The 14,867-nt window shown below is 42.7% G+C and overlaps 1 protein-coding gene across 1 annotated transcript in view; it reads left to right on the top strand.

Moving 5' to 3' along the window:
• Positions 1 to 635: 635 nt before the first annotated feature.
• Positions 636 to 14,867, top strand: part of MED13 (mediator complex subunit 13) — a 53,739-nt gene continuing 39,507 nt past the window's right edge. The window contains exons 1-3 of the mRNA XM_061470553.1: positions 636 to 2,289; positions 4,230 to 4,464; positions 14,101 to 14,269. Of these exons, the coding sequence (XP_061326537.1) occupies positions 2,224 to 2,289; positions 4,230 to 4,464; positions 14,101 to 14,269 (470 nt within the window). The 5' untranslated portion in view covers positions 636 to 2,223. The remainder of the gene's footprint in view (positions 2,290 to 4,229; positions 4,465 to 14,100; positions 14,270 to 14,867) is intronic.

Below are 14,867 nucleotides of genomic sequence, written 5' to 3'. Positions count from 1 at the left end.
GCGGCCATCGCTGTGCAGCCCCACGTGACGGCGCGTCCGCCAATGAGAGCGCGGCAGGGGGGCCCCGACTCTCGTCCCTGTGGCCGCCATTAAAGAAAAAGGGTCTCGGAATTAAACGGCGGAAGAATCCCCCCCCCGCCTCCCCGCGACGCGACATGGGGGAGACGCGCTGAGGGGGAGCCGGGATGCCGCGGCCGGGCAGCCGCCGACAGAGGCACCGCTGAGGGGAAGCGAGGAGGAGGAGGAGACCCGCCGGCGGGGGCTTCGGGGCACCGACTCCGCCGCCAGCAGCAGCAGCAGCAGCAACGGCCGCCGCGTCCCTGTGTCTCGGCACACGGCGGGGCCGGGAATTGTGGCGTTCTGACCCCCTTCCCCCGCGGCCCTTCCGGCTGAGGAGAGCCCCGGGCTCGGCCGCCGCCGCCTCCCCGCCCTCACGAGAAGACCTCGGGGAGGGGGCCCTCCGCCCACTGCCCCCGCGGGGCCGCCGCAGCGGGGCGGCGCGGAGCCTTCCCGCAGCAGCCGCCGGCTCGACGGGCTCCCGGAGCCCCCTCACCTGAGGAGAGACGGGGCCGCCGCCCCGACGGGAGGGTCTCGGGGCTCGCTCCTCTCCCCCCCCCCCTCCCCGCGGAAGACATCGCTCCGCTTGAAGACTATCGTTTTGTATTTTTATCCCCCCCTCCCCCCTTTCTTTGCCGGTTTTGTTTTTTAAAGGGAAAACATTCATTTTTTGTAAGGGACCAGCCCAGCTGCGAGGCCGGTCCCTCCCCGCCTCGCCTCCCCCCACCCGCTCGCAGGGGTCTTGCGGGGTTTAGGCGCGGTGGAGGGGGCCCTCCCTGCCCCGGAACCCCCCTTCCTCCGGCGCTCGGCGAGAACTTGGCGGGGTCCGGGCTCCCCTGAAGAGACCCACCCAGCCCGGTGGACTCCGTGGGGCTCCCTCGGCCCCGAAGGACAGCTGGGGGGTGGGGGGGGCGAGCTTCCCTGAAGACACTCTGCGCTTTACCCCTGCCTTCTCTTCCGAAGAGACTGGGGATCGGCCTCCGGGAGACTCCTCCATCCTTCCCCGAAGAGACTTCGAGGGTCACCCGCAATTTCCTCCTTCCACCCCTCTCCCCCTTCTTCCATTCCCCACGGAAAGATTTTTTTACCCAGCAGAGGATATTTTGGTTTCGCCCTCTCTGCCAGGACTATTTCGTTTTGGGGAGGGGGGGGTTTCCACGGGGGAATTTAATCCCCCGCTGGGCTGCTAAGGAGACTTTTGCGGCCTTTCTCTCTCAAGGAACACCTTCCCCCCTTCGCCTGTCCCCGCAGATGTGTTTTTGGGGTATACCCCAGGACATTTTTCGTGTCCTGCTTTTATGAATTCTCCAGACTCGCCCTCTGGCATCTGAAGTTTGGGTTTATGAGATTAAATTTTAATTTATTCGGAATATTTTTGGAGCAGGGGAGAAGAATCTGACCCCCCCACACACACCCTGTTGCCCTCGGACTCCGAAGAGACGAGCCTGGATTTTTCTCTCTCTCCCACAGCCAATCCTTCCCAGTCATTCCACAATTTGCCCCTTTTCTCGTCTGATGACTAAAGAAACAGGAGGAAGAGGAGGGAGGTTTCTGGATTAATTACCCCCACTGGATTATTTATTTTGTTCCCTACTACTCTTGCTTGGCATCTGAGAAGAGAGGAAGGAGGGATGTCAACTGATTTTTACCCCTAGCCCCCCTGGATTAATTACCCCGGTTTTATTCTCCTGTTGGATCAATTACCCCTTCACCTTACCTCCTCTCCCTCTCCTCCTTATGCGAATGAGAAGACAAGAGGAACAGGGAGGATTTTGATCTTAATCTCCCGTCGTTGGATTACTTACCACCTCCCTCTTTCTGTTCTCCCCTTCCACGGTGGTTTTACCCCCCACCCCGCGTTTGCTATCCATAAGGAGAGAAAACGTTCCGAGTTTCTCTCTATTTTTTTTTAATTATTCTTATTTTTAAATCTGTTTTTTACCCCCTCTCCGGTACCGCTCTCCTCCCGGGTTATTTATCCTGCCACTATTTCGCGTGCCTGTGTGTCCCTATGTAAATCCCTTATTTAATTGTATTATTATTTGTGCGTGTGCAGAGTCCCCCCTCCCCCCTTTCCCTCTCGGTGTCTGTCTCCCTCTCTCTGTCTGTCTCTTTCTTTCTTGTCGGAGGCTGTGGGATAATGGCGTGTGGGTTGTGGCTGTGAGGATGAGTTCCTGCTTCGTGCCGAACGGGGCCAGCCTGGAGGATTGCCATTCCAACCTCTTCTGCCTGGTAAGTGCGGCCACCGGCACACACACACATACGGATAGACACGGGGTGGGAGAGAGAGGAGGTTTGGGGGAGGGGAAGAAGGGGTAGTGGAAGCAAAGCAGCCATTTTTAGCATAGCTTCTGTTGGATGAGTCCTCAGAGTAGGCCCTGCCTGGAGCCAGCCAACTCTCCCATGCCCCTCTGGTTCCCCCTCCATCGCTGTCTGTCTCGCCTTGCCCCTCCCTCCGGTTTCTTCCTGGAGAGTATCCTCCCTGCAACTCGCCTTTTCCCTTTCCTCGCCTGCAACTTTTCCTCCTTTCTCCCCATCTTCCTACCTCTGCTTCTGAACCAGCTGTTTCTCGCAGGAGGTAAGGAGATCTGAGCCTTCTCCTTTCAGCCCCACGTCTCGGGGAACTTTCTCTTTCATGTTCCCACTCGTGACATCCCGGAGAAATTGATCCGAAACCTCCGTTCTTCCTTGCTTTCAAAGTGATCTCTTTTGCTGCTTGTTGTTGTTCTGGAGCTTTGCTTTTGGTGATGCTCCCAGTGAAGCAGTGGTGTCTTATGTTTTGTTGTGCACCATTTTGTAGTCTTTTTTTTCTCTTTAACCCAAGTATGAAATCGTTCACATTGTTGATTTTGGTAGCCCCCAAAGTAAATTTGATGTAACTGGGCTGTGATGCAATTTCTGGTGGCTGTGCAGAGCTGTTTCATCTGCTTTTCAATGCAAATTAGCTGATCTTAGCTGACTGGCTGGTATTTGTTATTCTGGGGGTTGTTATAAGTAAAAACCTGAGCCAAGCTGTGGTACTAATATTTTCGGGTTGAGGGGAACCTGGACAGCCTGAACATGTCTGCAGCCTGCACCAGGCCTGCGGCTCCATATTAGTAGTACATTTTTAAGTCTTGGAGTCTTTTTAAAGTATCAACTGTTACAGACTACCTTTGGTATAAATTGCTTCTTCTCCTGAAGACAGGAAGGCTGCCATGTTAGGTTTAAATGTTGCAGCAATGTTTTTGTGTGTTGTCATATTGGGAAGAAAAAAATAGTGACTTCTTGGAACAAGGTAGGCTGGCATTTGCTCCCTTCACATAAAGAACCCGGGGGGCAGTGCCCTCCCCTACATGCCTCAAGGTGACTGTCCTCATGTGAAAAAGCTTAGTGTAAAACTTCATGAGGTATTGCATTGTGGATACACCAGGAATTGTCTATTTCCTGTTACATATAGTAGTAACTCACTTTATAAAGTCAAAAGAATTTTTGCCTAGAAGAGGATTTAGTAGATCATAATCAATGTGGACACAAGCCTGATATGTAATTTAATGGTAAAACCAAGATTTAAATTCATAAAATGCGGTGTGAGGAATGAAAGTGTGATAGCTTTTGGTAAAATAAGTGTACCTGTGTGAGATACAGCGAGTTTTTACAATGAAGAAACTTGTGCTGTCTTCCAAAGTAGTACATGACTGGAAGAATGTATGCTTGAGTTAGATTTACTTTATTATCTATTTCCCTAGAGTAATCTTGGGTTGAAAAGCTGGTGTATGCATAAGTGAGCAAAAAGAAAGGCGCTCTTTGCTAAGAGACGTGTTTAGTAGATTGGACAGTTGCAGTCTGCAAATAAATACATTATTCACTCATCTTTCACTTTTTTATTTTAAATCAAGTCAGACTTTTCTCTCTATAATCTTAATGCTGCTTTGCTTTAAACAGCTCTTGCTTTATTGCAGTTATTGAAGGATCTTTTAAAACAGGGAGCCTGATTATTTAGAGTTTTATCTTGTAAGGTACACAACAAGTATGGTTTCTGTTAAAAATTTTACTGTATTAATCCTTCCTTTTCCCTTCCACCTGCCTCTTCCTGTGCCACCACCATCATCATCATCTTGTCATAGCAGGATGTTTCTGTTGGGGGTGTACCTACCCCACTGTCTGACCAGTTGTTCTTTTCCTTCTCTTAGGCTGATCTAACTGGGATTAAATGGAAGCGATATGTATGGCAGGGTCCAACATCTGCCCCGATTCTCTTCCCGGTCACGGAGGAAGACCCTATTTTGAGCAGCTTCAGCCGCTGTCTGAAGGCGGATGTACTCAGTGTTTGGCGCCGAGACCAGAGACCGGGACGCAGGGAGCTATGGATATTTTGGTGGGGTGATGACCCCAACTTTGCTGACCTTATTCATCATGATCTCTCAGGTAGGAGGAAATTAATACCTTCTTTTGGTCAGTGAAACGATGCTTTTACTCAGTGCTGTCTTCTGACACCCCCTAGATAATCTGTTGCTAGCCCTTAGAAAATCTGTACTCACTGGACTGTTGTCTATAGTTAAGATAAATTTATTGCTGCAATCGACACCAGTTTATTATGGCAGCACAGTGGTCCAACAGCTCCTGTCTGTGTTTAGGTCATCTTGGGACTGCTAGATTTTAAAGAAACAAGTTTTTGTTCTCCACTTTTTTCTTCTGAAAACAAGCCTATGATTTTTGGCAGCTTCTTCACAAGAAAGCTGTGCCGAAAGCCGTGCCTGTGATTCACAAGTGATGTCTTAAACATGTTTTGATAAGATTCCTTTTGTTGGGCAATTAGAACTTTCAAATTCAAATAGTGAAACCCCATTTTATTATGTAATAAGAATGGTAGAGATCTGTGCAACTTTTGAACCTATGGAGTTGTTTCAATTGGAAGTCAAATCATCAGTGAGAAGCCCTCAAAAGACAGCATCTGGAACTAACTGGCTGTTTCCAAGTGTAGGAATCTCTCTACACCTTGTATTTTTATTTCTCTCCCCGTCTTTCCCACTGCTCTGAACTTGTACCTGCTTTCAAACTTAGGCTTTTGAAAGACTGACAATGTTTACATTTCTCAATAACGTTGTACTTCAAAATTGAAAATGTTTACTTGGTAATCTCAGTTGCCAAGGTAGACGGCTTTCCAGTTAGTAGGTGGCTTCCCAGTTGCTTATCAGTAAGATGCCGAAGTTAGGTTTTCAAACTGTGTAAGTCTAGTGGTGAGACTGTACTAATTCTAGGGGAAAACAAGTCGTTTCACTCCACTTTCCTTTCAAATAATGTACAGTGTTCAGATTACTTAAGTGTAAAATGAGACCAAGGTTTGGTGACCTGGTAACCAGAAATTGTTAATGCCGTCTGTGTTTGTGGATAAGCCAAAGAGCAAATATGAGTTTGAAGTGCCGCCAAGGAAGTTGACTTGAAGCAGTTTTACGTTGTTTGGAATTTTCAGTCAAAAATAATGAAAAACAATTGACTCACTAAAATGATGTTTATTTCTTTGGATAATTGACTTCAAAGATTGGGATGTTGCTTATATTCCTGTCTGTCCTGGCATTACAACTTTGTGCCTTAAATGGCATTTCTACTGTAGGTTACTTGATATTTTGGTGCATTTAAGGCTTCCTCATTTTGCCCTATGGATAAGCTCAGTCTTGACCTGCAGGGAACATCCTCTTTGTGACTGAGGTGTAACTTAGGCTAAATGCTGGTTTTGGTCTGGGCCTGCCATGAGCAAAGACCGACAGTTGCGCACAAGTATCTGTTGTAGATTTTGTATGCTGTTGTATGGTGGGATTGAACTGTGACAAGTATGTTACGTTATTTTCTGAGTGGAAGATCACATAAAAGTTAAGCCATTTGGAGGGTTCATTTCTGCACTACGTGGCCACCAAAATAATTTTTTTGACCAGCTTTGCATGCTCTCTTGAATCTATCTGCTAGTGATTTAGTATAGAGGTACCTTTTGAGAACAGTAGTGTTTAGTAGCTGAACGTTTGTGCTTTTATGGCATTACACTTTAAGCACGTATCATCCTAACTACTTATCAACTCTTAACCTCTCTTAGGGTATAAGGGAGAGATAGTGGAGGATTAGAGTCTCCCAGCTGTGTCTTCGCAATTGTTTTGTGTGTTTTCTTTGTTCAGGTCACCTGTGAGCGTGTGCGCTTCAGTAGAGCTGTTCCACATGTCTTGCTGTTAGATGTTTTTCTACGTCAATGCTTATCACTCAGGAGACTGTTACCTATTGTCTATGTTCGGTGTATCTGACATCTTGGTTTTTGCAGGCATGTTTTTGTCTCCTTTTAATTAAAAGGAGACGTTATAATCTTTTTGAGTGTGTTAGTTTTCTTGGCTGTATTATAAAGTTGATATTAATCAGCTAGATTGTGGAGGAGATGGCTGAAGAATGCCTGCTCCTGCGCTTTTTTCCTTTACACAAAATCTTAATGTGAACCTCATATAAGGAAGAATTATGGCTGAACCCAAACAATGTTATCTGACCTTTGTCACAGACCTAATGGATTTTTTTCATTGGTGGACAATTTCTCCTCCTAATTCACATTGCCCTGTTCTCCCAATGATTGCCTGTTACGTTTTAAATGGGAAAGATAAATCACTTCTTACGAGAAGCTTGTTACCTGCGGAATTGATTGGACATTGTTTGCTGCTGAAGGTTAAGGTGCTGCCTCATTTAGAACTTTTCTAATAGGTAGGTGAAGCTGTAGTTAGAAATATGCCAGAGCCATGTTAATAACTTTTGGTTCTGGCTTTGTTTGGTATGAATCTGTGCCTGTTAAGGAGAGGACAGTTTTTGACTCTTTTGGTGATACGTAGTTTCAGTGAACAATGGACGTTCAGTGTCTGGAACACATCTTGGTTATCAGCCCTCTGGGATTTGAAGTATGGCAGCCTTCAAGAATTTTTTTGTCCCAACATCACTTCAGAAGGGAGCATACAGTTTTGTGGGTGTACATCTCTGCATACGAGATTAAAAGAGAAAAAAATCATGTGTCTGTCTCTTCAGCCTGTACATTCTAGAAGTTAGTTCTTTGCCCTGGAGATATGTTTATTTGCCTGCTACTGGCTATATCTGAGTTCTTGTATCAAGCCTTGGGTAGCTGTCTTGTTGATGGTCGGGGATTGTTGTTGCCTGGGGGCATGTCAAAAGGAGACTTGTTCAGAGATGCTGATTGATCAGTAATATTGACTTCACTCAATCATTTTTTTTTTTTTCCTTCCCTGGGAAGCTCCTTGCTGTGTGTAATACCAAAAACCACATAAATCTATTTGTACCCCAACATAGCTAGAGGCAGACAGAAGTTAGTGAAATGTTATTCTATCCCCTGACAACCTCAAAGATTATGTTTTTGTTGTAACAGTGAGGCTTGATTATAGTAAGTCCTGCAACTCAAACCTTAAAGTAGGACATCTCTTCAGATTTCAGAAGGCAGTGATCTCTCACTGCCCTGATCAGCAGTTATTTTATCAGATAGCTTCTTGCTTGAAAGTGCTTACCTGTACACTTGGATTTTGTTTTTTACATTGGCAGATGATGATTTCAGACCTGAGAACATGATGAATTATGTACAAGACGTAGTCCCAAGGAAATGGTTACAATTTGATTAATGCTTGGATAGGGAAATGCTTCTGTATGCCTTTGACCTTCAAATTGCATCTTTTAAATGATAAGCTACAAGATGTGCCTTCTTCATTCTGGTGCATATTAAATCTTGTTAATTTACTTTAAAAAGTTAGAGTTTTCCTTGTACCTGTCATGCAAGGAAGTTTTTGTTTGCCAGTCTTCCTCGTGCTTCTACCAGGAATAAATGTATAAAAATAAGGCTAGCCTTAGGTCTTTGCTGGGCAGGTAGGAGAGCTCGAAAGAAGGAGAAAGATCTGTATACTGATGCTTGTCTGTGGGTACTGTATGGTAAAACCAGCAGAGACTTCTCTGTTGGGTAATGATTGGTATGTGTGCAGTATAGATCAAACCCCTGTCTCCAAGCAAACCTGTGAATTGGGTGGTTTGTGCTGATGGCAGCACTGAGTGTCTCATTGCTTTTAATATAATGGAAACCAGAGTATGAGCCAGTATCATACCCAGGGTTCTGCAGAAAAAACCTGCCAGTTGCAAGTAGTTGGCAAAAGGAGCTTTGAAAATAGTTCAGCCAGCTGCTTGCCTTTGTTTTTAAATAACATTGGCTTTGTGAGACCATTTAACTCCTACCAAAACAAACAAACGTCCACCAAAACCCACCATCACCACAGGATGCTTGCTTAAAAATTTTGCACCTAATATCATGAGGTGTGTTCATGTCAACCTGTCTTGTCATGGGTGCATATGTTCCAGCATATGTACTAAGAAGGGTTATGAATGTTCCTTGCTTCACGGTGCAGTGATGCTTTAGCATTTCTTTAGTCTTCCATGTTAGAGATGTGGCTATTTAAGCGCAGCTGCTGATAAACATTATGCAAAAATTACTGAAGTAGTCTTTGTAAAATTTGTGTCACCTGGTGTGAGTACCAGCTCAAAGGTGAGGTTTAACTTCTTTCCTTTTTCCTAACCAACATGCATGTGAAGTATCTGTGGAGTAAGGTATCAGTTTGTCACATTACTTTGTCATAATACACAATACTTTGTCACAGTAAATGAGGATTTTGCATCATATTACGCTGGTTGTATCTACAATGTCACGTGCATAATATATTTGTATAAATAAGAGCAATGGCTGTTGTCACTTGACATCTGATGCTAAGGGCAAGTGAAATATATGTGAAACGTAAGTGAAAGGGCAATGTAAGTGACAAACACGTTCCAGTATCCTCCTCCCCACTGTCTTTTGAGTAATTTCCTATGCACATGTAGCTAGAAAATTTTTCAGCTTTTCTTTTCTTGTGGCCATGCAGCCCAGCCCAGCCAAACTTACATGCAAGAAATAGTGAAGGAAGGCTGTTACCCTCTTATCCATGTAAACAGGCCTGGCCACACACTTGCAAAAAAGCCTACACATTGAAATTTTCAATATTTAGAAAAATATTCTGCTGGGTAGAGAAAACCTATATATGTGATGCTGGTAAAGGGCTGGCACTGCAAAAGCTAACTTGTAGTATTGAGTGCTGAGTATTTTGGGTATGGTGTTTTGAACAGTAGCTCCTGTTTTGGCTTCCTTCTCAGTTGATGAAATTTTCCAGCTAATCTGGATATCTGGAGTCTTAGATCAAGGCTCTTTTCAATGAATGTAGGTAACGGCTACAGCTGTACTAGAAACAAACTGAACTTGTCTTACTTGGGTTCTTAACTTGGTATTTTTGAACTGTATTCAGTCCCCCCTTTTTTTTCTTCTTTTTTTTTCCTTGCAAAATCTGATGCTTCTCCCTTATTTCAATTATTTTTCAGGAGGTTAACTGGGTAATTCCGGCATTGAGCAATTTTATTTAATCTTAATTATTTGAATTTTGAAATCTGTTAAAAATAGGTAACTACTTGGAGTGTTTCTGTCAGGCTGTTACAATATTGTATACAGCAGCACTTTCATGCTACTTTGTTCATTATACTTCCCCTGTAATCTGAAGCTTATATAGGAAGTTTGATTGTATAAATCAGTTTTGCATCAGTCTATTTCTATAACTGGCATGGTGTCAAATGATGACAGAAAGGAAACCTATGATGGTAAGTAATACTTATAAAAGACCCGTCTCAGTCATGATACTAAGGAATGGATTTTTCCTCTGTGTAATGGAAGCAACTGGGGAGGAGGAGAGGAATTGTCATCCAAATTGGAGGTTTGACTGTGATCTGTTCCTGTGCATAGTTTATTTTAGAGGTTCATTGAGCATTAGGAAGATACTTTTAATGGTATGGTAAACATATTCAGCCTTTTCAAGAATTGATGCTTACTGGTGTTTTGCTGATGTGGCCAGGAGAAAGGGGGAAAATCCACTTCTTTAAAAGTCTTCTTGAAAATAGCATTTTTGATAACGGTGTATTTATCTGTTGCATTATAGATTAAGAAATTTAAAATTGGCTTTCTTGAAAAAAAGCCCATGCATTCAGCAAAGGTCTGTTTGTTTGTTGGCAATCCTTGATTAATACATTTGGCTAAGGATCTGTTACCCTGTCTGGCAACAAATATGATTTAGAACATCTGACTTTAATTAAATGGAAAAGTTTTAAAGATACTGTTTTTTCATTAAAAATTGCAAGGCTTTTGTACTCTGAGCATGCTTCTGAGCTGCCTCACCAAACACTTGCCCAAGAGCACCAGACAGACAGGGGGACATAATCAGTAAAAATGAACTTCAGTGTTTCAGGTAAACTGTGTGAAGAATGTAAAGTAGAACATAGAAGTACTGAAAGCAAATAGCCTCCCACAACCCTGTCATTAAAACTGAATGGTGGTAACATCAAGGAGGTGTTGTCTGAGAAAGTTTGTTGTGTATGAAAATTGCTTTTTCCTGGCCATTGTTTCCATTAATTCTTCACTTCCTGAAAATTTTTAAGCTTTGTTTAAGGAAAACTCTGTGCCTGATAAGTGGTGTAAAGAGAGGGAGAACTGAATTTGTTAGTGAGATGACATGTGCATAACTTTTTAAATGGTTGTCATAAAAGTATATCGCAGAGGAGCTGAGGGGTTTGGACAGTTAAGGCACATGATCGAAAATACAGTATTTGTAACCTTCAGGTCGCCAAAGCACTTTTATGGATACCGCTGGTGTAAAGAGAAATTGTGGCTTAACACCTTCTTAAAATGAGTCGGCAGCTTATTTTGGTTTGTTATCACTACCAGATTGAATGTTTCAAGTTACTGTGTTTAAGAAAGATTAGAAGGCAAAAGCGCATCTTCCTCTTCTTTAGAAATGGTTTACTTTGTACAATTCTATTAAGTAGGAGGATTTTTCTTGTGTTGATAAACAACAGTGTGAATTGTGGAAAACAATAGTTGGGAGATGTGAGCAGATGTCATATTTCTCTTTCCATCCACCACACTAAAAAAAGGGGGAGGGGAGAATGACTAAATAGACTTCAAAAAGACACAGAACTCTCACTGCTATTTTTTTTTTGCATGAATTTGAATAATGTTTTGAAATGAGGATATCTTTAACTGTCATTTCATTTAACCTTCCCTTTCTATAGCAAGATGCACTGCAGCTTGAACAGGTGGTCTTATTTTGGGGACCAGACGTTCTTCCTGATCACTAGGCAGGCTTATATCGTGCTGTCTTCTTAAATACTAGGGGTTTCATTGTAATTTCCATCTAATGCCTCGTGTTTTCCCCACATAATATGCTCATCTAAGAGCTATGTGTTTCATCAGTAACTGAGCTAGGACAGCTCTTAAGAATTACCAACTTGTGGCAAGTTCTTGCATGTAAACTTTTGCTCATAATTTGGTTGTCAGCACAGCTGTAAATGCTAAATGAAATACCTGGCACTTTGTGGTGTCTTCAGAAAATTGAAACCTTACCTTTGTGTCCACAGTATGACCGTCAAAATAGAAGGTTTGAATCATGCTTCAGTATCTTTGCTATTTCAGCATCTTTCTTCTATTTGATACACTAGTATGTCAAAACAAAATTGGGCATAAAGGCTGGAAATAGCTCTGTTTCTTATTACAGTGGGTAATGGATGCTGGGGATGTTCTCAGACTGAGGTTTTTTTTTTTTAAATGACAAGTGCCATATAGAAACCAACTATTTAACCTTTGAGATGGTGTGGAGTTTATTGTGCAGTTAAAGTCCAATATCATTAAGCTTTGTAGTTAATGTTTGCTCTGTTGAGCTGCTTGTTTGCCACCAGTTGAGCAGCGTGTGCCGACAGAAGTGGCGCTGGGACAGGGCTGCTCAGCTGTGTACTGCTAGGAATCCCGGAGCTGGGGAAAACTGTGTCCTCTTGGCTCAAACATTTTATACCCTTTGACTTTGGACCTTTGTTGCTTTTTTGTTACAAGCGTCTTGTATGATGTTTCTTTAGTGAGTTACTGTATTAATCTTGTAGCTTCATGGCTTTTAAACCCAGGTTTTAGCTGAACTGCAAAACTGCAATAGGGTAGTTGAGTGGGAAACTCCTGGTGAAGTCTGCTGTTCAGGAAATGCTATTTCTTGCTTTTCCTTGTCTTTACCAGAAAATTATTTCATGTAATGATTCATCTGTAATGATGCACACCTCATTTGTAAATTATGTGGCAGGTCTGTTTACTCTCATTGTGTCTTTAACTCGCAGTGCTGATCTTGAGTGGAAATGTATTTGTGCGGAATCTAGCAGTACATGGATATGGCCACCATGTTCTTGTTGCAGTAGCATCTAGAAATACCTTTCTCTGTCATCTTTGTCTTAATATTGTTCATTGTAATAATCCATAAGTTTTTTTCCTAAGCAGAACTCTTAGGTGTTTGTTAGGTTTTCTACATGCTCTCTAATTTAAGGATATTGAGACTTTAGTTAATACTCTTGCAACCTTTTAAGCTTGTAGGTGGCTCCCAGACAAAGGTGAAGGGGCTTATTTCAAACGGGGATTTAAAATGCAAGGGCTTGTCTGTATTACTGAGGTTTTCTGGTCATTGAGCAAGCCAGTGGAAAGCTACGTCAACCAAAATCCTCTGTGAAGGAGAGAGGTGAATGGACAGGTCGCCATTGTAAGACCTGTTTTATGGAACTAAACGTGAACCGAAGCCTTGAATCATGAAGGTGCACGGAGAAGGCATGAGGGGCAGTGAATGTGGGATGGGAGCAACTTTGAACTCTGAGTGGGGGCTGGAGCAGGTGACTTCCACGGGTCCCTTTCAACCTAAATTATTCCACGACTGTCCAGAGACTGGAGTAAAAATATGTCTCCTTATCTATGTCAGACAGTCTTCTAGTCTCTGCTGTTACCTGGAGCATAAAAGAAGTGGCATTATAAGAATAACTATGCTAGGTTAGTCCAAGGAGACCCATAGCAGATCCTTGCGGATTTATGTGAAAGATGATATACAGAGAATTGTAGGCAGAAAGTTAAGACCCGATTGCCAGTAATTTAAGGATAAGAACTTGAATTTGCCTATGTTATCCTCCGTATTAGTGTGTTGCTGGGAATGGTGAATGATGTCACATATAAACTGAGATACTACAGGAACTTCCAAATGTCCCTCATTTTACTTGTGTAATGTAATTGTGATGCCATTGTAGTTCTTTGGACCACTGCGTATACTATTAGGGCCCATAAACTGTGTTCAAACACTGATTATGAGCCAGAGTGGTTAAAGAGATTACAGCTTCTTGTAATGAATCTTGCTTTCCAATTTGGCAAATCACGTTGCCTTGTGTAAGTTGGGTCTGATTTGTGGGCCACATAAGATCTCGGTGTTCAACTTCAGAATCCTGTCAGTATGAGCTGGGGTTTGTCTTTCTGCTTGTTGTTTTTCTCCATGTATAGATCAGAAAGCAGGACTAGCCTGCTTCAATATCACTTTTATTTTGAATACAAAAGAAGAATTGCAGTTGTGAGAGTCCTCTTCAGGATGTTCTTACCAGTTTTCTGAATCTGGGTATTTTTTTTGTTTCCCCTCTAGCAAATTGTTGACCATTGAAGGTCAGTTGATCAATATTTGTGCCCAGCTTTCTTCAGTCAGTGGTAGCTGAAGACAGTGAATATATATTAAAAATTTGGGCAGTTAATTTTTAAGCATAATTGTCAGCTAACTGTTCAGGATAAGCAATTCAGACTACCCAAAATGTGCGCCACTGTGCAGGCAGGTCAGTATACAGTGATCTTGCAGGCTGAAATATATAGTGTACTGCTGCTGGTTGTTCCTTTTCTGGACAAATTGCTGTTTGTATCTTTTTTTCTTGTAGGAGATGAGTTATTTTTATAGCTTATTACTTTTAGCAGTTATACTGTTATGAAGTGAGTGGTTATTATCTGAATGTTACAGTCTTTTTTTGGTTGCATGTTATGCTGTGAATGTCTTAAAGCCTTGTGGGAGAGAAAAGGATATTGTGATGTGTGCATGAAATAACAGGATGGAATTCAACGCTAACTTATTTTTCCCCTTTGCCTTGTAGAAGAGGAAGATGGTGTTTGGGAGAATGGACTTTCTTATGAATGCCGCACTCTGCTTTTCAAAGCCGTTCACAACCTGTTGGAGAGGTGTCTGATGAACAGGAATTTCGTACGCATTGGGAAGTGGTTTGTGAAGCCTTATGAGAAAGATGAAAAACCTATAAACAAAAGGTAGGATGTTTTATGTTGCTGTACTAAAGAAGTTGTAGGGTTTATTTAAGCTTCACACTAGAAGAAATATTTAATGAAAAGTGCTCTGTTTATAGTTTATTTAGGGATCTGGATCTCTGCTTTTTCTTGGTTTTCTGCCTTTCTGGAGGTCTTCAAAACTTCCTTACGAATGAAGGAAATAATACTAAAGGTAGCAGGCAGTCTTTAGTGGTACTCATATACAGACCATGGGTAATAGGGATATTGGAAAAAAAACTAGAGTCTTCTAGAAAGGAAGAAAAGGATACCCGTTCTGGACTTGCCAGTGTAGTGACTGGGACTAATTCTCACTGTAAATACTAAGAAAGACTCATTCTTTGAGCAAGTGGGGTATAGAAAGCTATTTACAGGCACCACACGATGCTTTGGGTAAGTTGCATCTTATGGGAGATGTTGAGAGGAGTTTGAAATATCAGCTCCTGGTCAGAAAGAAGGTTGTGTCTGGAAAAGCTGGCGTTAGAAGAACACATGTGGCCTCCACATTGAGGGGGAGGAGGACGAGAAGAGAATTTTTGATTTAAATTGGAAGGACTTCTTCTCATGGTTCTAACGTGGTTTG

The sequence above is a fragment of the Pezoporus flaviventris genome, unplaced genomic scaffold, assembly GCF_033815535.1.
Source record: "Pezoporus flaviventris isolate CSIRO_AGI_PZ_B2104156 unplaced genomic scaffold, CSIRO_AGI_Pfla_v1 ptg000063l, whole genome shotgun sequence".
Lineage (NCBI taxonomy): Eukaryota > Metazoa > Chordata > Aves > Psittaciformes > Psittacidae > Pezoporus > Pezoporus flaviventris.
The sequence above is the reverse complement of the archived record's forward strand: the minus strand, read 5'-3'. Positions and strand labels throughout refer to the sequence as shown.